The sequence below is a fragment of the Cupressus sempervirens genome, chromosome 4, assembly GCF_028749045.1.
Source record: "Cupressus sempervirens isolate cs-2001-9-10 chromosome 4, ASM2874904v1, whole genome shotgun sequence".
Classification (NCBI taxonomy): Eukaryota; Viridiplantae; Streptophyta; class Pinopsida; order Cupressales; family Cupressaceae; genus Cupressus; species Cupressus sempervirens.
This window is the reverse complement of record NC_143121.1, coordinates 544,437,401-544,462,585: the sequence shown is the minus strand read 5'-3', so window position 1 is coordinate 544,462,585 and position 25,185 is coordinate 544,437,401. Positions and strand designations below refer to the sequence as shown.

The 25,185-nt window shown below is 35.3% G+C and overlaps 1 protein-coding gene across 1 annotated transcript in view; it reads left to right on the top strand.

The window, feature by feature from the left end:
- Window positions 1–25,185, top strand: part of LOC149562341 (Insulinase (Peptidase family M16) family protein) — a 333,865-nt gene that overhangs the window by 100,783 nt on the left and 207,897 nt on the right. The window contains exons 11-12 of the mRNA XM_089825868.1: window positions 15,466–15,558; window positions 15,853–15,938. Coding sequence (XP_089681994.1) covers window positions 15,466–15,558; window positions 15,853–15,938 — 179 coding nt within the window. The remainder of the gene's footprint in view (window positions 1–15,465; window positions 15,559–15,852; window positions 15,939–25,185) is intronic.

Here is a 25,185-nt window from a genome sequence, read left to right as displayed (position 1 = left end):
AGCATATGCATGGGTTGGTTTTGACCTTAGAAGCAAAAATGGGTTCTCAAGAGGCAATAACATGTATTACAAGTTCAAACGCACTCTAGAGGCGCATATGCATGCTTTAAAAACATGCCTTTGGCTCCTGTTTACCCAAACACACTCTTGAGGTGCATATGCATGTTTTAAAAATATGCAATATGCTTGACTCATTCTTGGGAGTTCATTGCATGTTTTAAATCAAAAGCATTTACATGGTTTTAATTCAAAAGCTCACTCTAGATGCATTTGCATATTTAAAATATGCAAATGAGTCTAAAGTTAAAATTGCACAACTTAAGTGATTTAAATAAGCATATGTTTATTTAATCTTTGATGAAATATTACTTATTAGGCCATAAATAATATTATTTAAAAAGTAATATTTACTAGGTTATTTCAATTTAAAACTCAAAAATTAAAGTAAACTATATAGTTTATATAGTCACTTAAGTGAAAAATAAAAAAGCAACTCAAGTTAAAAACATAACTTAAAGTGCTCTATAGTTACTTTAATTGAAAAATTAAATGATAAAGTAACTTAAAAACATTACATAAAGTATATTTAAGTTATATTTTTTAAAAAGTTAATGTCAACTCCAAAATATAACATGATTTTTAAAATCATGCAGTTGTATCTGGAGAGTCCACCTTTTGGGCATTAAAATGGTCATATCTTTTGACTATTAGCTCCGATTAAGGTCTACAATTGACCAAATTGAAGGGAAAACTGAAAGCAATGTTTTGAACTAAACCAAAAGACTAAAAACCAACAAACACACTCATAAATGAGAAAAAGGACGTTGAAGGCTTCAACAATCAAGCATAGGCTCAACAAATAGGAAAACGAAAAAAACTTGACGAAAGCCTTTAGTAAAAGAAATTGTTACGTGAATTGGATTCGATTGATCGATCATCATTAACCAATTGAATAACAAATTCAACTTAGAGATATGTGAAACTAGTTTGAAAAGTTTTGTACTGTTACCTGCATTTTGTGGTGACAAAATGCAGGACAACAATATTGATCCAAACGAAGAGCGATTTTGAACATTCCCCACCTTTGGAGTGGGAATTGGCCTTTGGTTCCACCAACTAAGATCCTCTAATCATTTGACCTAGCCTATGTGGGCCACTGGTAGGCTAATCCATACTACAACCCAAGGTGAGCTAAAATGGGGACATTACGCTATTGTTTGAAAAGAAGGAAGTTTTTGAAAATATAGAAAATTCAAATGTTTATATCATAAAATGGATAAAACATTCACCACTGACCTTGTAGAAGCTTAATACATAGCATTAGACTTGAATTGAGATTTGACATGAGAGTCTACAAACAAGTTGTCAAAATTTAATTACTTTCTTTGTAAATGAGCATACATGTTACATAAAAGTCACGGTACATTTGAAAGCCGTCCTTGTTTTTGCATATCATCCTAGGTACTAGAATGGGGGTACTAGCATAGGGGATGTGTCCTTGTGGAGCATAGGACGTAATTGTGAAGTTTTGTATGAGGGTGACACTCTTGGCTCTTTTGTCAGATTTGTGGAAGAGTGAAGTGATTGCCTGATCACTTGATCTCTGAATTTGGTCTATTACAATACTCCTCACCAATCTAGGTTGATATAATTGAAGATGTAGATTAGATATTGGTTTTCTTGTTTGTGTGTTATCATTTTGTGGGTGTGTGATCGTTAAGAGTCATTCCAAATTCTTCCTTCAAGTGACATTTTTACTTTCACTTTTGCTCAAGCCTTGTGACAGCTATTTGAGACCATCTTGGGTATTGTTGAGAGTTCTATTCTGCATTTCATGTACTTATGGTGAATGGTGTTGTTGCTCATGTGAATGGTTTTGTTCTGTCATGAAACACAAGATTGACAAAAGCTTAACACAACTTTAGTTATCGCAATGAAAACTTTAGGATCCAATGATTGCCCAAATGATCCTACAAGAAGCTTCAGAGCCATGTTGCTTCTCATGTAGCTACGGTGGCTGCAACATATTCTGCTTCTGCTGTACTTTGGGCAATACGCGATAGTTTCTTGCTACACCAAGAAATCGTAGTAGATCTCAAACTAAAACAACCACCAAAGGTTCTCTTCATCAGTGACAATTCCCGCCCAATTAGAATCCGAATTGCCCTAGAAGTCTAAGTCCACACTGGAAGAATATTTCAATCCATATCCAATTGTGCCACACAAGTATCTCAAGATATGCTTGGTTGCAACTACATGTATTTGTCTGGGTTCACACATGAACTGGCTAAGAGCATTTATTACATAACAAATATCTAGTCTAGTTTTGACTAGATACATCAAAGACTTGAGCAACTGTCTATACAAATTTGGATCCGTAAGGTCTGAACTAGTTGCAAACTTAACTTCTTCAAGTCGGTTTCTATTAGTGTAGACATAATTTTGCAATCTAACATTCGAAATCTCTTTAGAATGTCTCTGGTGTATTTTTCTCGACTTAGAATGATACCATCTGGCCTCTGCCAAAATTCCAGTCCTAGAAATAAGTTGTGAGTCCTAGGTCATTAATCTTGAACTCTGAAGTTAACTGCAGTCCCTTAGACTTACAAAGATGCTGTGGGAGGTTTCCTTTGTTTGTAAACTTAGAGTCCCTTAGACCCTTGTTGGACATTAATAAATTCATCTTATCTAATCTTCTTGCATCTAGAGATGAGATGTTCTTCTCTTGTAAGAAATAAGTCATCAACATATAGAACCAATATCAAGACTTTACTATTGAATGCCTTGAAGTAAAGGTGTGAGTCAACATCACTCTTGCAGAATCTCAAACTCATCAAGTATTGGTCTATTCTTATACCATGCTCGAGGAACCTGTTAATACCACATAAGGGTTTTTTTAATTTACACCCATGAGACTCTTTTTCATGAATCACGAAGCCTTTGGGTTGCTCAATGTAGATTTGTTCAATAACACCATTGAGGAAAGTTGTCTTTACATCCATCTTGTTAAGGCTGTAGCTTCTTTCAGATTGATTTTATCATGAGATACCTTGTTGATGGTAAATCATCTTTAAGATAAATATCTTATTATATATATATATTTTATATATGTAATATAATATAAATGATATATATTATACATTATATATTATTATATAATGATATAATAATATATTATATATATGCTTGAAGATGAGTTATACATATGGTTGTTTATATTATTAATATATTAACTAATGATGATTATTTATAGAGACATGTTTTTTCATGAGACATGTCTCCTCTCATATTTATGAGTCTTCAAATCTGCATTTGGAAGACATCAATCACATTGGCAATGTTACTACATTTGCATAAACAATCCTAGAAAAGTAACATGGTATCAGAGCCAACTGCAAATGTACAGAATTAATTAAATGCATTCAAGTTTAGAGTCGTCAAATATCATTTGGAGAAAACTTTAAATCTTGAAGTTAGGATATGTATGGATGACAATGTGCTATCCTGGTCTAGATCAGCACAACTCCAAGATCCATAGGAAAATAATTGAACTTCACTGCTAAAAGAGTACAAAAATAATATGGACAGAATTATGGCAGTTAGATGCTGTTATTGTGATATTCAACGATGACAACAATAGAAACCTCAGTTCCATTTTGATGTAGAGCTCCATCCAATAAAGATCCGCAAGGTCATCAGGAATTCGATGAAGGATGTTCTTACTTACAGGCTTACTGCACAACAGACTTGGACAGATCAACAAGTTACCAACTTGGTTACAAGTATAACTACAATGATCAGTGAGACATCCTTCCAAAGAAAATAGGGAAGCACAACTAGGCCTTGGAAAACGCAAGGCAGCAAATAGGAATAAATGGAGAGTGATTAGAAATGAAAGATGGGGGAATATCAACTCCATACTAACTCTGCAGTTGCCATCCAAGAAGACAACGTGAACAACCATCGTAAATACAAGACTAATATGGGATAGGGATTCATATGCATTGTCATCTAATATTCTTTTAGAGCGCATGAGACAAAGTTATATTGCCAATAAAATATTCAGGTAAATCAAATGAAATTTTCCCTGCACGTAAAGGACAATCAAGAAGCATTTGTGGAGGTTGGTCATTGATGGTTATATGTATTTCACAGTCACCAAATAGAGATAATAAATCAACACGAGTAAGGCATGTGGGTGGAAGACAAATCCCCAAGGACATGGTAATAACGATTGAGAGTAAACAAAGCAGATTATAGAATGAAAGATTTAGATTGTACACATAAGATGTTAAGTAGAAACCCTTATAAGGAAGGTTGTCCTTCATTAATATTAACACGGTTGTGAAGGTCGAGTTTTGAGTCTGGCACAACTCATAATAGAAAATGCAAAGGAGAGGTTGTATTTCATTTTAACATTACAAGTACAAGAAATGTTTGTAATTTAAATGATGGAGTCGGTCTTTAAAATCCCCACTGATATATACATTGAGAGAAAACATTCTCCAAAGAAAATAGCTGGCTCCGTGGAAGGAAATTACACAGGAAATAAATAAGAAAGGAGTGACGTAGAGGTAAGTATTTATCTCTTTATTATTAGATTCTTTTGTGAATATGATAATTAAAGATTAGGGATCAAAGGTACAACTAATTGTTAAATATATTTGGTATTGATAAAGAATAGATTTCTAAATATGTAGGGGTTATTCATTATTTTTTGAATAAGAATTTCATAATCATTTTTATGTTTTATTGGTAATGAACATTTTAAAAATATTCATTTATATGTTTAAAATGATATGGATATGGATATTATAAATTGAAAGAACATTTTGTAACAAAGTTTATATATATAGATAAGTTATGTTTATTAAAGAAATGGTTGATTTTTATTTTTGAGATCAATCTGTAAGAATGTCGCTTGGACATTAAAGAATAGAAAAATTATATTTTTTCGAGGCAAGAATCAATTTTACACTATTATGATGAATATCTGATTATTATTATCCTTGAGTATTATAGTTGTCTCTCTTATTTTTATTCCATTAGGTCCTATAAGATCTATTTTGCCTTTATCTTTCTTTCAAGAATGTTCTTGCAGGAAAAAGAGGGAGATTAAGAATCATGGATGAGTTTAAGAAAATGAAAGGACATGTTTGCTTCTACTATTAAGCTTAAAGAATGGTAAGAGCTTCTATGGATAAAAAGAGCAAGTTGTAACTTAGAAAGAAGTCATCAAATTTCATGTGATGCAAAAGTGTACAAAGATATAAGAGTGGGAATTTTACATTGTGGGGGGAATAATAACCAATGTTTCATTCCCACTTGAACCATCTTTAGTAAGGAGATGTTTCATGACCCTCATGGGCAGATAAGTACTCGTCTGAGGATGTTCTTACGGGAAAAGAATGTTGGTACCTTACACATTCTATCAAATATTGTGTAGACGAGAATTCATTAGTCATTTGATGATCAGGATAAAATGAGGATCTTGAAGTGAATATCTTTAATGATTGAGATTATGAGTATCCTTCTACATTAAGAGGGAGTATGACACTTCTTCGAAGGCAACGAAGGAGCTTAGAAGATACTACTTAGACGGAGTCTAAAAATACATGTGTGTGACTGCATGATGTTGATGGGCCTACTCCTATGTATATCATGAGGAAGTGATGACTTATCACCAAAAAATCAGAAAATCGATATCAGATTCAGAGTGAGTCTGACAAGAATCCTTGGGGGAAGAGAGCCTCTAAGGGAGTAACTAGACTTCCCAGGATCATTGTTCAGAGGGAGAATTTTGAGGTGCAATCCTTTGTGAATGATATCTTCTCTATCAGGAGAAGTTATGAGTAAAATTCATCGTAATGTATTTTTTTCTATGAGATAGAATTGAGGTGAAAACCTTTGTACGACCCTCTGATTGGGTTCATGGTGGGTACTATTTCACATATGATATGTAATGAAAGGAGGCAATCTTTCATTGACATATATAATCAGATTGTAACCATTATAAGATGATCTTATAAATAGTAGACCTGTTATCATGATAGACTTCATTAAATTGTTGTCCTAGAGTGTTGGAAATCATGATAACGAACAGACAGAAGGTAACCATTGTAAGGTGGAGATCTTATAAATGGTAGACCTGTTATCATGGTTCTTTGGGCTGGATTTTGCTGAACATCATGATAACCAACTTGTTATGGTTCTTTGGGCTGGATCTTGTCGGACACCATATACACCACACTTAAGGTGGTGTTTTTAAAGTGATGGAAATTGCTTCAATTGTGTGTTATGAAAGGTGAGAAATTTAGCCTCATAGTGAATTGAATATCATATTGAGATGGTATCTCTTCTTATTCTTGAGAGAATAATGTGTTCTATAAATCCTCCCTAGCTAGGATGGAGTGTTAAGGTTGTAGCTTTTGTCGGATTGATTTTATCATGAGATGCCTTGTTGATGATAAATCATCTTAAAGATAAATATCTTATATATGTAATATAATATATATGATATATATTATACATTATATATTATATATTATTGTATAGTAATATAATAGTATATTATATATATGCTTAAAGATGAGTTATACATATGGTTATTTATATTATTAATATATTAACTAATGATGATTATCTATAGAGACATGTCTCTCTCATATTTATGAGTATTCAAATCTGCTTTTGGAAGATATCAATCACATTGACATGTTACTAAATTTGCACAAACGATCTTAGAAAAACAACACATCTGATGTAGCTTCCATCCCTTAGCTGCTTCAATAACAATGATGATCCTGATAGAAGTTTAGCGAGCAATTGGAGCAAAGGTTTCTATTACAATAATAGATAACATGTCCATTATTAGTTAATGTTTATCTATTGTAAATATTTAGTGAGCTTTCGTTTTTTTAGTTTTATTTGTTAGAATAGAATATTTCTATTCTTTCCGCTTTATTCTTTTGTATAAATTGACCTCTCGGTCTCTGTTAATAATAAGCAAGTATTTACCAATTACCTCATAATATGGTATCAGAGCTATTACTTAAATTTTTTCGAAAAAATTTATAATTTCTTTGTGAAATTATTTGTTTAAATTTTTTCAAAATTATTTCCGTTGAATTTCTCTAAAACCCGCTTAGGGTTTTCGGCCTAGAGAAATTCCTGAACTCAGGTCTGCAACTCGCGTGGTATTACTGGTCTTTTTTTTGAGCCAAACTTCTCTGCAAAATGCGGCCTGAACTAAACTCCATTTTTTTCAGGGTTTGGCGTCCATTTTTTTCAGGGTTTGGCATCCATTTTTTCAGAGTTTGGCGTCCGGTTTGCTCGGTTCAAGAAGATTGCACGATTTTTCTTGCAAATCACGATTTTGGCCCCCGGATTTGTGACTGGTCTTGGCCCGCATTTTTAACCCACGTTTTTGGTGCTGATTGAAGCTTGACCGGAGTTCTATTTATCATACCTCCTCATTCTCTCCGCTGTCAAAGCCCTAATGCTTGAATCTTGATCAAAATCGGCCATTTTTTTGCTGTTTTTGACCTCTTTGGCCACAGACTGCTATTTTGCTCAAAACCCTAATTTTTGGGGTCGAAAAAATATTTTGTTTGCAGATTTTTGGTGGGTTTTTCGAGAGCTCAACTGGGTTGTCCATTTTTTCTGGGTGCCTCGATTTTCGAGCCAGCGGATCCAGAAAACGACAGCAGATTCCTTTTGGATTTTTCGAGCTCTCTTCTGGGTCATTCTTTGATTCTTCGGGGTCTTCCGTATTTTTGCCTCGAAGAACGTGCCTTCACAGATTTTCACAGTTTTTCATTGAAAAACGTGCCATGGCATGTCTAACAAATATTCTGCTCGAGCATAATTCCAAATTCAATGGTCGCAATTATGGAACCTAGAAGCAGTGCATCATCGCAATCTTCCAATATCGAAACACCGATCAACTTGTTCTGGGTGTTAGGCAGCGTCCTACATCTCCGGGTACTGATCATGGGATTTGAATAATCGAGAGGCAGTAATGCTTCTCAAACTATCCGTAGCTGATGACCAACTTTCTCAGATTCCATCCGGCAAGACAGCTGCCGAAATCTGGACACATCTAAAAGGTCTTCATGAGACTTCCGACAAGAGCAGAGCCTTCTTTCTGAAAAACACTCTGTTTTCTATTGTCATGGATGAGCGCACCTCGCTCCAGGCACACCTGAATCGGATTCAGGAAATCCGTGATCAGTTACTTGCCATCGGTCGCAAGATGGAGGAAGAGGATATTGTGGTAATCACTCTTCGGAGTTTACCAAAATCCTATGAGCATTTTATCGAGACTCTCAACATCACATCTACTGGTGTTGATCTAAAGTTCACTGATCTTTGCACCTTGCTGCTTTAGCAAGATCGGTGGAAACAACAGTTCTGTAGCAGCTCCAGTTCCACCTCCATTGAGCAAGCCTTTGCTGCGAAATCCTTTTAGAAGGATAAGGGCAAGTTTCAACAACCATCTCAGAAGAAGTCTTCTGCTCCAACATCTGATGGTACCAAAAAGAAGAACATTCAATGCAACTACTGTCACAAGTTTGGTCATATGAAGGTTGAATGTCGGAAATGCTTAGCTGCCCAGTCTAAGCAATCAGGTTCGCAACCCAAAGCGAACAATGCAGAGCACACTGAGCAGGCGGAATCTACCTTTTACGCCTTCATGGCTAAAAGACCTGCAGATCATGTGAAGTCATCTGCCTGGTACATTGATTCAGGTGCTTCTCGCCATTTCACTCACTGCAGAGACTGGTTTACTGACTACCAGCCTTATTCAGATTCTGTTATTTTTGGTGGTGGAGAAGAGTACACGGTTGTTGGTAAAGGCAACATTCAAATTCAGTCTGTTGGGAGGAATCTCATATTCCTTGATGTGTGCTACGTTCCAGGGATGGAACTAAATCTACTCTCAGTCAGTCAGTTGCTGCGACATTCTCCACACTTGGCAGTCACCTTCAGTTCACATCAGTGCACCATCACTGATCGGGCGACTAAGTCTACTATTGCAGTTGGTCTTGAGGATCATGGTCTTTTCAGACTTACTGATTCTGGTGATTCTCAGGACTTAGCTATGGCTGCTTTGCGATCTTCCATCAGCACACTTTGGCATCAGCGATATGGGCACTTAAATGTGCATTATCTCTCACAACTTGCTCGGGATGAGCTTGTTCTTGGTTTGCCAGAGATTCAAACTCAACACCTTGGAGTTTGTGACGCATGTTAGGCTGGGAAGCAACATCGCACACCTTTCCCCAGTGGCGATTCTTGGCGAGCTTCTCAGCTTCTTGGATACACATGGCATCCAACGCCAGTTCACCACACCTCACACGCCACAACATAATAGTGTAGTTGAACGTCGGAACAGGACAATCACCGAGATGGCTCGTTCCATGCTCGAACACAGACATGCTCCGAAGCTGTTTTGCGCAGAAGCAGTTAACACTGCAGTTTATCTGTTGAACCGGTCACCCACAGTGGTGGTCAAAGGTAAAACTCCGGAAGAGGCTTGGTCAGGTCGCAAGTCCAGAATCAGTCACCTGAAGGTTTTTGGCTCTCTTGCTTTTGTTTGGCTCCCTGATGCTTCACGCACCAAGTTGGATGCCAAGAGTCAGAAACTGATGCTTGCTGGATATAGCAGTCTTCACAAAGCCTACCGCCTTATTGATGTTGAGACATCTCGTCTCATATACAGCCGTGATGTAGTCTTTGATGAGCAGCGAGGACCATTCATGCCTGTTTCTCCTGTTCCTGATCTAGCAGACCAACCTATGCAGGCTCATGATTTGGGAGTTCGGCTTCCATTAGGTCCACCTGATGGGAGGGCTCCAGTAGCTCCTGCAGCTCCAGTCATGCCAGCGATACCTGTACAGACACCTTCGGCTTCTCCTGTAGGATCACCTCGTTTTGAAGATGCTTCACCTGAGTTTGATCCAGATTCTTCTGATGAGGATCCTGCTGATCAAGCATCTCCTAGTACTACTGTTGGTCATTCTCCTCTCCGGCCTAAGTGGTGGGCTAAGACACTTGCTGATCTTCATGATGATGAGCTCATTGATGGGAGAACTGCTCGGAAAAAGAGCAAAACTACAGATTCTGTTAACTTTGCTTTTATGGCCAACATTCACAGTGTGTTTGAACCTCAAACATATTCCAAGGCTAAAGGAATTCCAGAGTGGGAACAGGCCATGACATCTGAACACCAGAGCCTGTTGAAGAACAACACTTGGGTCCTTTCTGATCTTCCCCTAGGGAAGAAACCCATTGGCTGCAAATGGGTCTACAAAATCAAATACAAATCAGATGGTACTTTGGATAAGTACAAAGCTCGTTTAGTGGCAAAGGGCTTTTCTCAGTGTTAGGGCATTGATTATGAGGAGACCTTTGCTCCTACTGCAAAGATGAGCACCATCAGATTAGTCCTAGCCATGGCAACACAGTTTGGCTGGAAGGTCCATCAGATGGACGTAAAGAGTGCTTTCCTGAATGGTGATCTCCATGAAGAGGTCTACATGACGCAGTCTCCTGGTTTCAAGGTTGCTGGTAAAGACCATTAGGTTCTCAGATTGGTAAAAGCTCTCTATGGTTTGAAGCAGGCCCCTCGGGCATGGTACATCAAGATTGATACGTACCTCAGTGATCAAGGCTTCAAGAGGAGTTCTTCAGACTCAAATCTGTACATCAAGACTACTGACAGTGACATCATCCTTCTGGTTATCTATGTGGATGATTTGATCATCACTGGCAGTTCGGCATCTTTGATTCAGGGAATCAAACAACACTTATGCCAGTCTTTTGATATGACTGACCTTGGGCTCATGCATTATTGCTTAGGTGTTGAAGTTTGGCAACAGTTTTCTGGTATATTCATCTCTCATTCCAAATACACCAGGGCCCTGTTAGACAAATTCGGAATGCAGGATTGCAAACCTGCATCTACACCTATGGAGAAAGGTCTCAAGTTATCAGCCAAGTCTAGTTCTCCTTCCGTTGATGATACTACGTATAGGCAACTAGTGGGCAGCCTCATCTACCTATCTGCTACTAGGCCTGATATTAGCTTCGCAGTCAGTTATATTTCACGCTTTATGACAGCTCCTAAGGCTGATCATTGAATGGCAGCAAAGCATGTGCTTCGTTATGTGAAGGGCACTTCCGATTATGGACTTCTGTATTCTCGGAGTTCTAATCCTCAACTCAGTGGGTTCACAGATTCAGATTGGGCAGGCTCTGTTGATGATAAAAAGTCAACATCTGGATATGTGTTCAGTTTGGGATCCGGTGCAGTCATATGGACCAGCAAGAAGCAGCAGGCAGTTTCTCTCTCTTCTACAGAGGCTAAATACAGAGGGACTGTTAAGGCAAGATGTGAAGCTGTCTAGCTTCGTCGGATGCTTGGGGATATGCAGATGTCACCAGCAGGACCGACTACTCTGTTTGTTGATAACGAAGGTGTTATCAAGTTAGCACGGAATCCAGTCTTCCATGAACGAACCGAGCATGTCGATGTTCATTGTCATTACATACGACAACTGGTTGAAGACAGGACTATAGATCTGCAGTATGTTCCTACCACCGATCAGACTGCAGACATTCTCACCAAGCCTCTTGGTTCTGATAAGTTTGTCAAATTCAGAGGACAGCTTGATGTGTTAGATAGATTAACCATTAAGGGAGGGTATTACAATAATAGATAAGACGTCTATTATTAGTTAATGGTTATCTATTGTAAATATTTAGTTAGCTTTCGTTTTTTTAGTTTTATTTGTTAGAATAGAATATTTCTATTCTTTTCGCTTTATTCTTTTTTATAAATTGACCTCTCGGTCTCTGTTAATAATAAACAAGTATTTACCAATTACCTCGTAATAGTTTCTTCCTATTCTGTTCCTTCTTTCTAAGAGAAGCCACATGGAACAAATCTGGCTTTTTACTTCTAAATGCTTCTATCAATTACATGCTTAATCTTGAATAGCCATTTGGAAGAACAACTGATTTTCCCTCAAGGCTATGTACAATATCCCAAACATCATTCTTGATTATGGAATGATATTCATCCATAGAATTCTAACATGATTGCTGATTCATGGCTTCTTCACATTGGTTGGTTTTGAATCAATGATATTGCACATCAATGCAAAATAGTTGGAGAACTTTTGAGCTCTTCTGCTTTCTTTGAAGGTACCTCTTGGGGAAGCATACAGTTTTGCCTCCTGAACGATGTTTCTTGTGCAAATAGGTCTTTTCTTGCTCACAGTATTTTCTCTAGGCCCATCAGTAGGATCCATCGGTTCAACTGGATCATTAGGTACAAAAGACTCCCTCTGAACCTCGGTACCATGGTCAATGTCCATTTTTTGAGTATTATCCTAATCTTCATAAGCAATCTCCATATTGGATCCTTTAGATCTTTTGAATGAAATGCTTTCTTCAAAAATAACATCTTTGCTAACCTCAATATACCTTTGACTTGGAATATAGATTCTGTAAGCTTTGGAGGTTTTGCTATAGCCAATAAGTATTCCTTTCTTGCTACAAGGTTTGAACTTGGTTCTTTTTAGTTCAGAAACATGTACATATATTGGGCTCCCAAAGATCTTCACGTAACTAATATCAAGTTTGATCCCTGAGAATGCTTCTTCTGCTATCATGTCTTTCAATACACGATGAGGATATCTATTCTGAATGTATACAGCTGCTCTGGATGCTATAGTCCATAGAAAAGTCTGCTGGTCCTAATCATGAATCATAGCTTTTGCCACTTCAACTATTGTTCCATTTTTTGATTCTGCAACCCCATTTTTCTGTGGGTTGTAGGGAACACAAAACTCCCCCCTACTCCTTGCTTAAAGACAAAAATCATGAAAACTATCCTAGGCGTGTTCAACTCCATTATCAGATCTCATTACTTTAATTCTTTCCTCTGCTAAGTTTTCAGTCAATGCCTTAAAATCTTTGAATCTTCCTAAGACTTAATCATATTCTTTTGATTTTAGTAAATAGATGCATGTTTTTATAGAGCAGTCATCAATACAGATCACAAATACAGGAATACACTTGGAGAGGCAACAGTCATAGGCCCACATAAATCAGAATGCACGAGAGCTAATGTCTCCTTTGCCGTGCTTTCACTTTGATGAAATTGCTTCTTAGCATTTTTACCCATAGCACAACCTTTACTTGTAACTTCATTAATATGACTAAGTTTAGGCATACCTTTAGTGGTGAAGGAAGAGCTTGGAAGTGAAGATGCCCAAGTCTTTTATGCCACAACTCTCTTGATGTAGGGAATTAACAAAGAAGTGCTCGAACTGGATCAGCTGAAAGTTTGTATAAGTTATCATAATGGTTCCCAATGACATGGGCAGATTTGATGCTAGACTTCTTTGGCCAGGCAAGTACTCTTCATTCAGAAAAGGCAATTTGGTAGCCTTGAGCCTCCAAGGTTGTTATGGAGTTAAGGTTCCTCTTGATTCCCGACACAAACAAGATTTCACTGAGATGGAGAGAAATTCCACAATCTAGTTTAAGGGAGGTAGCACTAAATCCTTTTACAGAATGACATGCATTGTCTCTAATGATCATGTGTAGGTTGGACTTCTTTTCCACCAAGTTAGATGCTCCTGATAGCCGGTGATATGTATTGACGCACCACTGTTGATTAGCCAGGTGTCACTGTTTGTAGGAACATTGCTTGACAAGGCTGAAATGTTGAGTTAGTCTTCATCATCTCTCTGGTTTGAGACATCATTTAGATTTGCTTCTTGATGTTTTGACTGAGATGAGCAGTTCCTTGCATAGTGATTGTATTTGTTACATTTGAAGCACTTGATTTGAGAAAGATTCTTCTTCCTCTTTGGATCAGGAGCAGATTCAGACGTTTGATCTCTTTTTCTATAGAAATTATTCTTTTTCCAATAGCCTCCTTTGTTCTTGCTGGACTCGGCAGCAAGAACATGATTGTCTTCTCCATGTGAACTTTTGATAACACCTCGTCCAGTCTCAATTCTTCTTAAACCCAATCAGCCTTCAAGTTCAAATGATCAAACTTAGGGAGTCTTGATCTTGCACTTATCCCATGTATGTAGGATTCCCAAAATGGCGGAAGATGTGATGAACCCAACTGGTTCACACCAACGATACTGAAGCCAAATGTGTTCCAGACGTTTAAGCTTGCAAGTTCTTTTTCTTTTAAACACCAAGACTCGAAATATGGAGAATATAAATTCCAAATATGGAGAATATAAAGCAAAAAACTCACGACTGACAATGCTAGCTATCACAATACTTTGGACTTGCAAGTTTTAAAATTTGTAAATTATGGCCTCACAACATGAATTCTATACTTAGAAATGAGATGGAGCTAAAACATTTCTACATGTGCCAAACTGACAGAAGTCTGATAACTCTTGTAATTTCTTCCCAAACAACCTATTGTTGCATCAAGATTGATAAATTACAATAACTGATTAAGAATATGAGCGTTTATGTCTTGGCTCGGAAATAAGACTCCAACTGCCTTCCATCCATCCTCACGCAACTAGCTACAAGCCCACGTGGATTGCAAAAGAATGGATGCCAAATAATGGCGTGAGTGTACAGCAGCTTGGAGACCCAAATTTGGTGTGAATTGGAGACGCCTTAAGGGAAAAAGTTCACCAAATCAAGGCACACAGTCTGTCCAATAATGCCATCCCTGACATAGCTGGAAGATTAGTCGACCAAAAACCAGTTCGCAGACAGCAACTTGTTGCAATTACCAACACCCAGTTTGCAATTGCCAACACCCAGATATGATGCAAATTAACACAACCCGATAGGGTCTTAAACCCTGTCAATATTCCACAGAAAATCCAACACCAAGACAGAGATATTTGATGTTTATAGATGTGGTAATTGGGTGCCACAATGCAAGACTTAACCATGCCCAAAACTCGAATACAAATCCTATTGAGTGACAGGATTAACGGCTGCAAATATCAGAATTGTACATCACCAATTTCTTCATCATAATTTCGCCCAATTGCAGTCCCAAATGCAATCCCCAGCAGCAGATATAATTGGGCACACTAATCGATGCCCTCAATTGCTGAATTCTCCACCACATAATGTCCTCCTAGCCACAGTAAATACAGTAATGGAAGATGTCAAAGTAATTCTTCAGAATTCAATGAACCATTCCACTTTGATACATCAATCCAACTACATTTATTGAGACTTTCTTTTAATTTTTACACAAGATGTACTTTCTGTATGAAACTAGATTCCAAATTTTTATATTGTGTGTGTGGTCTCATTCCATTGGGCGCATAATCAAGCACCTGTTACAGTTGTGCCATGTCATTCTGCATCTTATTTTTGTATTGCAAGGCACACCAGATTTCAAGGATTGATTTAGTAATATTGCAAATAATTTATCGTTTTAAATTATTACAGGATGGGCAACCAGTTTAAGTGCAGGGGAAATGGAAAGTAGCTTTGAATATGCATTCTTTGGAATTATGATAGAGCTTACAGATTCTGGGCAAGGTAAAAATAATTTATCTGCTGTTGATTTATCCAACTCTTATTGAGAATCTGATGGCTTTGTTCATGAAAAATGTTTTATTTATCTTTGGTTTCATGTTTCTGATTTTCTCACAGACTAGTTAACAAGTGGAGCTTCAAAATTCTATTCTACAGTAAAGCATCACTTAGTTGAAGTTAAAAGCAATTTTTTTATTTGCAGGATATATCTTGATTGTGCCCCTTTCTTGTTGTGTGATTAGATACTTATAGAGAAACTGTATGTATAATTTCTGTTCTTTATTGCTTTCATTGCAGAACACATGGAAGAAATTGTTGAATATACATTTCAGTACCTTAATATTCTACGGAAAATGGGTGTGGCTGAATGGATATTTAATGAGGTAAGGAGCTTTAAATGCCTCCTCAACTATTATATTATTTAAGAAATCCGTGATTGCGCACACGCACGCGAGTGTGGGTGCATGCATAGACATGCACATGTATGTGTGCACATGTGCGGGGCATGCGTGGGTGCAATATAAATGAAGAGCTGTAAATAGCAAGCAAAGACTGCCCAAACAATTTTCAATAAATTTGGAATCTATATGTGATCAGGGCTTATTGCTAATTCTTTGACTGTAAAAGTTGTGGGTTTTTTCTTTGAGTTAGCTGGCATGATCTTTTGTCAAATTCTTAGTCACAAAATTGGGATAAACTTTCTCAAATCATTAAACTTGAGTCTGGTCGATTTTTGATTTATTTCAACTTGAAAACATATTATGTAATTTTCAATTTTTAAAATTTCTTCTGATGCTTGATTGAATTTGTTCCTGCCAGAACAAAATCTAAGGCTACTACTCTAAGAAACATAAGACCTCCAGACTATTATTTATACATTGCATCTTTAGATATTGCTGTAACATAAATGCTGTTTCCTTCTGCTTTGTCAACCATGTATTTGCTTTTGTTAGAGATATTTGTACCAAAGGAACCCGAGTGAGAAATTGTAACAAATTTCAATGCATAATGCAGGAAAGTAGCCAGAGACCTACATCCAAACTCTAAATACATGCAACTTGGTGGAGATCTGTCTACTATGGCCCCTTTCAAAGGCTTCCAGTTAGAATTTAGATAACTTACTGTCATCTTTTGGTACCAAAGGTACAAATTAAGGCAAAATATGACAAGACTTCTGCAAATTTGTGTCATTCAAGCCACTCTCCTTTGGGCAGAACATTCAGTTATGTTTACCCCCTTGCCACTTGCCATTAGCTGCCGACATTGCCTTGTTATTCTTTTGTTTATCTCTTCTGCTAATGGAAACAAATGCCCATTTCTACTCCTTGAATGCTGAATCTTCTGTTCACTGGCTTCTGTCAGTTGAAAATGTTGAATGAATGTGTTTAAACAATCATTTTACTGTATATAGTGTATACATCTGCTACTGATAATCTTACAAGGTGAGTTCTATTTCAGTTGCAATTGCTTTAGCAAAAAATACTGCAATGGAATAAAGAGCATTTTAAGAGCATCTTTGCAGAAAAAGAAGACGTGGAAAAGAAATTCAAGATCTTAATGAAATTGTAATAAGAGAATGTATGGATAACAATAGGTATCTTAGAGAGACTCAGAGAGAAGAAGCTTCTTATGAACATGAGGAACTCTTAACAAAAGAAGAAACATTTTGGAAGCAAAAATCGAGAGAGACATGGTTATTAGATGGGGATAGGAATCCAAAGTAATTTCACTACAGTACATAACAAAGAAGAAATATTTATAGGATAATGAAGATTAAAAATGAAAGAGATGAATTAGTTGATAATCGAAATGATTTAAGGAATTCCTAAACTTTTATCAAAAGACGTTAAATAATTGGGAATATTCAAATTTAAATAGTCAGCAGTTGTATTAAATAATATTCCAAACATTGTAATAGGAGATCAAAGCAGAATTTTAAACAGTGAATTTTACTATGGAAGAAATAAAAGCAGCCTTAGATCAGTTGCATCCAGATAAGGCCCCAGGTCTGGATGGATTAAAGCTGGTTTGTTCCAAAACTGCTGACATTTCCTTGGACCAGAAATGAGAGAAGCAATTGAAAGAACGTGGAAATCAAGTAGGTTACTCAAACAGATAAATAATACATTCATAACTTTCATTCCTAAAAAAGCAAAAACTAAGGAATTGGGAGATTATAGACCAATTTCTTTATGCAATATTATATACAAGGTCCCATCAAAAGAATTATCAAATAAAATGAAGGACTTGCTACCCAACATTATATTGGAAGAGCAAATCAGGTTTGGCCAGGCAGATCCATCTTAGATAGGGTGATTAAACCATAGGAGGCTATTCACTCAGCCCAAATTAATCAAGAACCGTGTATGTTTGTCAAACTAGACATTATAAAATCATATATTAAAGTTGACTGGAGATTTATTTTAAATATCTAGAAGCTTTTGGTTTCTCTAAACACTGGATTAACTTATTTTTCAGTTGTATTTCTACCCCTAGATATCACTTCTATTAAACAGATAACCTAAAGGTTACTTTGAAATCTTTAGAGGATTGAGACAAGGGGATCCCATAGCCCTGTTACTATTCATAATCATGGCAGAAGCCTTTGGAAGATTAGTTCAAAGAGAACAACATCTGGGACAAGGAACAAGTATCAATGCAATGCCCCCTGATAGACCCTTTAAAATTGTCTCATATTTTTGATTGAACTAAATTTAGTAGACTAATTTTACATTTTTTCTGATGTCTCATTGGTGTATAATGTTCCTTTATATACTTTGTTTAAAAAAAAGTTATCTTTTTGGTTACTTTTATTATTATTTATTAATGTTAATATTATGATTATGTTATTAATATTAAAATTAATATTATTATATATGTAAATATATACTTCAATTTATATATTTTAATTATTAATAAATATTTAATTATTTTATATAATAATATTAATTGCCATTTAATTCATTTTCATTTATTAATATTGTTATTATTATAATGTAATATATTGTGTGGTATTATATTATAATACAAAATTATAATATTACTAGCATTTGCACCAAAAGGAGGTGCAATAGTTAGGTCAATAGAAATATATACAAATGTCATTGTTGTATACTTTCATGGTACATTATAATAGGTATAGACAAAAGTTGTGTAGTTAAATGCATATTAAGTCATATGTGGAAGGAATCACTGTTGTGATTTTACAGTCTACGCTTCATTCACACTGAAAGTTTAACCCGTGTAAATATTTGCTAGTTTGAACAACCATATTTATAAATCTAATTTTTAAAACTTAATAAGATAATATTAATTTTTTTAAAAATATTTTATTTTGGAGTAGATTCAAATCCAAGACCTCAAATGAGCGGCTCACAATTTACAGTTGTGTTATAGGTTGTTACCTAAAGAAAATATTAATATTATACCATTCCAATAATAATCAATTACTGTAAATGCCTTATAAGTAAATGTTAAATATGATTAAACAATTGAGATAACTAATGATTCAAAAGTAATAACAATAAAAATATTTTTCATATTAATGAAAGAATTAACTTAAAAAAATTTAAATAATAAGTACTTGAAGCCACCAGTAAATGATTGTAATAATTTACGTAAAAGAATTATTTTTTCAATTAAACTATTTTTAGTTTGTAAACATATCTCCTATATTGTTTGTATTGTTTTTAGTTTGCAAACAATTTTCTCTTATATTGTTTGTTATATCTAGTTGAATGTAATTGTTTTAGTTGAGATCAACTCGTGTCTTGCCCAACTCAGTACTACTATCATTAATTTTTTGCTACCCAAAAATTGTAATTTTATTTTCTCGAATAGATGACCAAATTGAAAAAGTAATATAAATATATCTTAAAAGAAAGGCCATTTTATGTGATTGAAAAGAAATGACAAAATATTTGTGAAAATATCGCCAATTTGTTTTTCGCCCAACAACAAAGGCGGGACTGCCTAAAAGTCAAATTTGTGTATATTTCACCAAAATATCCAAGCAAATGTCATGAAATATGGACCAATTTCTTTTTTTTCCAAATTAAGATAAAGAATGAGGAACTTGCAGAACTCACTCAAAGGCAAAATTCATTAAAATCCCACCAAATTTCCCATCATAAAGAAAAATTCATTTAAATTTCACCCATTTTTCCTAGATAAATAAATTAAAAAGCATATTCAATTCAATTTTCCAAACTTCAATGAAAATTTGAAAGTTTGACCACTTCTTTTTACAAACTGAAGGCAAATACTCGTGGAATTTTCACCGCTTTGCCCAAAATTAAACAATGGTGCAAATTTCGTGTAAATTTTTTCAATCTAAAGCCAATAAGGGGGACACCAGTAAAGCCTTCTCAAAACAAAATAGATGAAAATTCCACCAAATTTTTTAGCAACTTGAAAAAAATCATGCAAATTTCTCCGCTTTTTTCTAAATTAAATCAAAAAGTGGGAAGCATGCAAAACTTGCCCCAAAGAAAACTTCATGCAAGTTTGCAAAAACAACAAATTGCCAAAGGAGACGAGCTCAACTTCAGTATTATTTCAAAAACCAAAAATACAAATCCTACCAACTCGACCAATAAAAAAGAAAAAGCTTAAGTCAAAGTTCGGCAAGTTTCGCACTAATTTTTACAGAAAATAGAAGCAAATAGTGGAAAACTTGCAAAGCTCGCTTTGTTCGAATTAGGTCTAGCATTCTATTAAACAAGTAACAACTATGTAAACGTTCTTCAAATTGATGTAAATTTTTATTTCAATTTACTCTGAACTAATAGAATTTTAATGAGCAAGTCAATATTTTTTGGAGAGCAAATTAAGGAGAAAATGCATGAACCTGAAACCAGATTTTGCCACGAATCTTTATCCTCGGTATACTTAATGGCCATGAAATAAAACATGAATTCTTTGCATGCAAGTTTTAATAGTAACGAGGGTTTCTTTTTCTGTCTCTGTTATCTTTACTTATGTGTGGACTTTTTCAAACCATCTCGTGAGGTTTTCACCCAGTGAATGAGGCAACATTCTGCCGACGGCGATATCTTCTTGGGAAATTGATATTTGAGTGAGTCAAAACCCGGTAAAACATCTGTGGTTGCAAATGATGTGCTCGTGTCGAACAGATTGTTTGTGTTCGTGACCTCACTGGGATTTAGGCAAGGTAAACCATTGAATAATTGCATTGCTTCTCTGATGTTCCGATGCCCACATGGAACTTCTACCTTGCACATGACTATTTTGACAACGAAATTCAAAACTTTCTGGCAAATTTCTACCATCGGTAGGACTTCTCGAGTAAGACATCTTACTTTCTGGTCAAAGTCTACAGTATAATAGCCTATTGGTTAATAATTATATAATTATTTATATTAATCATCCATTTATATTTTAATTATATAAATATTATTTTAGCGGGGATATCATAATCCTCCCCTATGAAATTTTGCTTATCCACAAGCAAAAAAGATATATTCATAACTTTTCTTGTAGAGCATATAATTAAATGCAAGAAAGCACAAGGGGTTCATTGAGTATGCATGAAAATATGAAGCTTACACAAGGTAAACACGCTAGACACAAAGTAAACACCTGAATGCATGAGGACGCGAAGTAGATATAGACACGTGAATGCATCAAGACAAGAGGCATACATGATGTAAACACATAATTACATAAATACATGAGGCATACACGATGTAGACACATAATACATGCATTCTTGATTAATTCCCTATAATTTATAACTTGCAATGAAGTAGAGTCAAGGGAATGATTTTCAAAATATACTTATTCAATATGCTTTTGATTATGAATCCTGCAATCACAATTGATCATTAGTATATACATGATATATTAGTTTCAAAAGAAAAATGAGTAATGATAGACTAGTTCCAAGCTAACTCCATACTAAGACCAAGTGTGTGACTTTGACCCCCTTGGCCTTGGTGGTAGGTGTTAGGTATCCACAAGAGGTGGCCTACTTAGTGGGATGCTTTTTTTGTTTAGCTCTTATTAATATTCTTAGTTGAGAAGAACACTTAGGAAGTAAATAGGTTGCTTAGGCACCAAACTCAACGGTTTCCCTCAAGACTTTATTGTAAACGAATTAAGCTTCTATCAGACTGTATGTTTCTTTTAATTTTAATTACAGGTTATTAACAAGTTTGCACTTTTACTTGCAGGTATAAGAGCAGATGTACCTTATATAATGTTGAGTAATATGTTCAATCCTTAATACCTTCAGTAATAGTGATTTGCCTTGTATGTGAGAGCCCAATCTGCAATATTGTTGATCTCTGGTTCTTGATCTGCAATATGTTAATCTCTGTGTCTCGATCTGCAATATGTAAATCTCTGTGTTTCGATCTGCAATATTTTAATCTCTGTGTATTGTGAATGCAATATAGATAAGATATAATATTAGACAGAATACAAATGATAATGAGCAATATGATATATGTTGATCTGCTGCTGAAGGTATTGAGCATTTATTAATTTCGATGTCAATACAACAATCATTGGTGCACATATATATTGATTCCAATGGATGCCTTCCAAGATAGGTCACAATCCTTCAATATCAAAAGTCACGGGTTTCTAATTTGATTAGTTAGTATTAACTAATTAGTCTGATCTTCTACAGGATCAGATTAGTTAGTTAGTACTAACTAATTTGTGACTGATATGTTACAGAAGAGACATATTGGATTGATCCACAAGACCATCATGTTTGGTATCGAATGCAAATATATATGTATAGATTTCATCTTAGTTTGATATGATGTGCTCGATCAGATCTAAGATGTATTATCAGACTGAGATTAGATATGTATGTGAGTGTACGTATAACATACATGCCCATACATGTATAATCTGCAGTCTTTGACCAACACTATTCAATAACATTTATAGATCCAAACCCTTAAGCCTTTCTTGGAGATGTTTGCAAGGCGCCTGGGGACTTGAATCCTATCCTTTCTTGGAATAACCAATTGGCTGTATTTACACTAGCTTCTCTCTGAATACACCTTTGTTCTCTTTCTTGAGGCTACTCTTATAGGTAAGTTAGTACTAAATTATATGTGAATTGAAAAGGTCATGCTATCTTGTGAGTTGTCTATTTATATATGAATAAATTCATTTTAATTTTATCCTATATAACTTAATAACTTAATTAAATCAAGAGTAAGCTATGGCAAGCCAGGAACATTCGTGCTATTCTGATTATAACTTTGGCTTAGAGGGAATGCTAAGGTACAACAGGTCGCTCTGAGACCAAACTCAATGGTCTCCCTCAAGGTTTTTGTGGATCCAAGTCCTTAAGCCTCTCTTGGACATGTCTTTAAGGCATTTGGGGATGCTGGCCCTTACCTATCTCAAGATAACCTTTTGGCTGGATTTATACAGGCCTTTCCCATATTGTATCTCTACTTATTCCTTTTAGCTTAGACTTATAATGAGATTGAGCATGGATATTATTTAAGTGAATTGATTCTAATTATTATAATACATAATATACTTACCTTAGAGATGCATAAATCTTATTCTACCTACAGAATATCCTTACTTCTATGTTGGTGATGTAATTTATGTCTGATTGTATCAGATGTAGCATGCAGAGTTATGCTTATTATTTATAACCTTTGCAAGTATTGTGTGTAATAAGGTGTCTCCTGTTATCGGCTATATGTGTCGCTTCTACTAATTGTATTTACAACTCCCTTTTTGTCATTTTTCTTATCTGATGTTTGTATAAGTCCAATGGCAATTGCTTTTTTTGCTTTCTTGCTGGTCCAATTCATAATTGTGTAGAATTCCGAAAAGTCCATTATGGCTATGAAAATTAAACGAATATATTCTTTCACATCAATCTGGCACCCCATATATTGGTTGTATAGACCATTGAAAGCTCGGTAATAATATTTATGCCTAGCTCGACCATTGAGAAAATGGTTGAGATTACTGTTCAAACCATCTGGATACATAATGATAGATGAAAACGACAATAGTAAAAGTGCTCGAGAAACTATTACCAAGATACTCCGACAGTTACATCCTTTGATATAACTTTTCATCATCTTGTGCATCAAGCTTCTTCTCTGGCGAAGGAAGCTGTCTAGAATGAAAATTCATTTATTTGAATCACTAGGCATAATGCAACGACCAGAGTGAATTTGCTTCCAAAGTACTAACAAGACTCTAATTTCTTTTCCATAGTTTCAACGTGTTTTCCCTCATTATGAAGCAAATGGCTTGTTGGGAGAAACCACTCTGCATAATTACAAACTTTCAAGTCTGAACCACGATAAAAAACTCTGTTAAGTTTTGTAGCTTCAGTCGGATTGATTCGATCATGAGATACATTGTTGATGGTAAATCATCATTTAGTCAAATATTGTTATATATATATATATATATATATATATGGTTATTTATATTATTGTTGATATATTATTATTATTATCTATGATGATTAACCATAGAGACATGTCTCCTCTCATATTTATAAGTATTCAAATCTGCATTTGGAACACACCAATAAAAATGATAATGTTATTACATTTGCAGAAGCGGTTCTTGTTTCTCAACATGGTATCAGAGCCAAACTGCAAATGTAAAAAGATAAAAGAATATCAACAATTGAAGCTATAGATTGTTGTTAGATGAACCAAAGGAATACGTCTTGGAGAAACATAAATATGCAATGTCTTCCATTATTTGAACAATAGATTAGTGTTTGTGATTTTGATATAAAATTAGAAGAACACATCATTCGTCAAAGAGTTGGGAGGATTTGCAACAGTCAACTCACAAGTGTACCACAAGAAATCAATGAATGAGTATTGTTGGCAACTACAAATCCTTTAATCAAACCTTGTTTAGCAAGAATTCATGGTATCAAATATATGCTTGAAGCATTGCAAATTTAAATGGAGATTGAGGCTGAAATATACCGTCTTTGTTAAGCCATCTCTTAGGCTTGATTTCTAGAGCACCCAAAATCTTTGCATTCACCCCAATGCATAAAGGAAAAGAATTATTGTCAAAAGTGAATGGTCGTAGAGTATGACAAACTTGTGGATATGTGATAACCAAATTCATGATTCTGTAGCTCACATACTGTCCATAAGGATAGAGGGACCACTCAAAGGGAAAATAATATACAGTTTCAATGATATATAATGAATTCATCAGCGCCTAGAGAGATATGTTATCTTTTTGTCACAAAAGTTTTGGGGGCTGACCTTGCCAAAACTTCAATTGCCTATGGATTGGGTGATGAGGCAACATGTCTGTGGTCATCAATGATTTGGTGTCATTCAAATACTCAATGATATTGTCGTGATATGAATGCATTCATTTCATACTCCATTGATAACGATACCCCTGGAGAAGATAATCTTAGCTACATGAAAAAAAGGGGATATATGGAGTGTCGTTTACAGATTAAACACAGTCAAAGGCTACGAACGTCAAAAGGCAATGTTTAAAGTATTTAGAAGAAGCACGATAAGGGAGTAAGGTGGCAAAGTTAAGTATGAAAGTAGTAGAAACAGAGATGAAAAGAGGAGTATTGCTTGGAATAAAGGACGATAGAATACAAAACATCACATATAC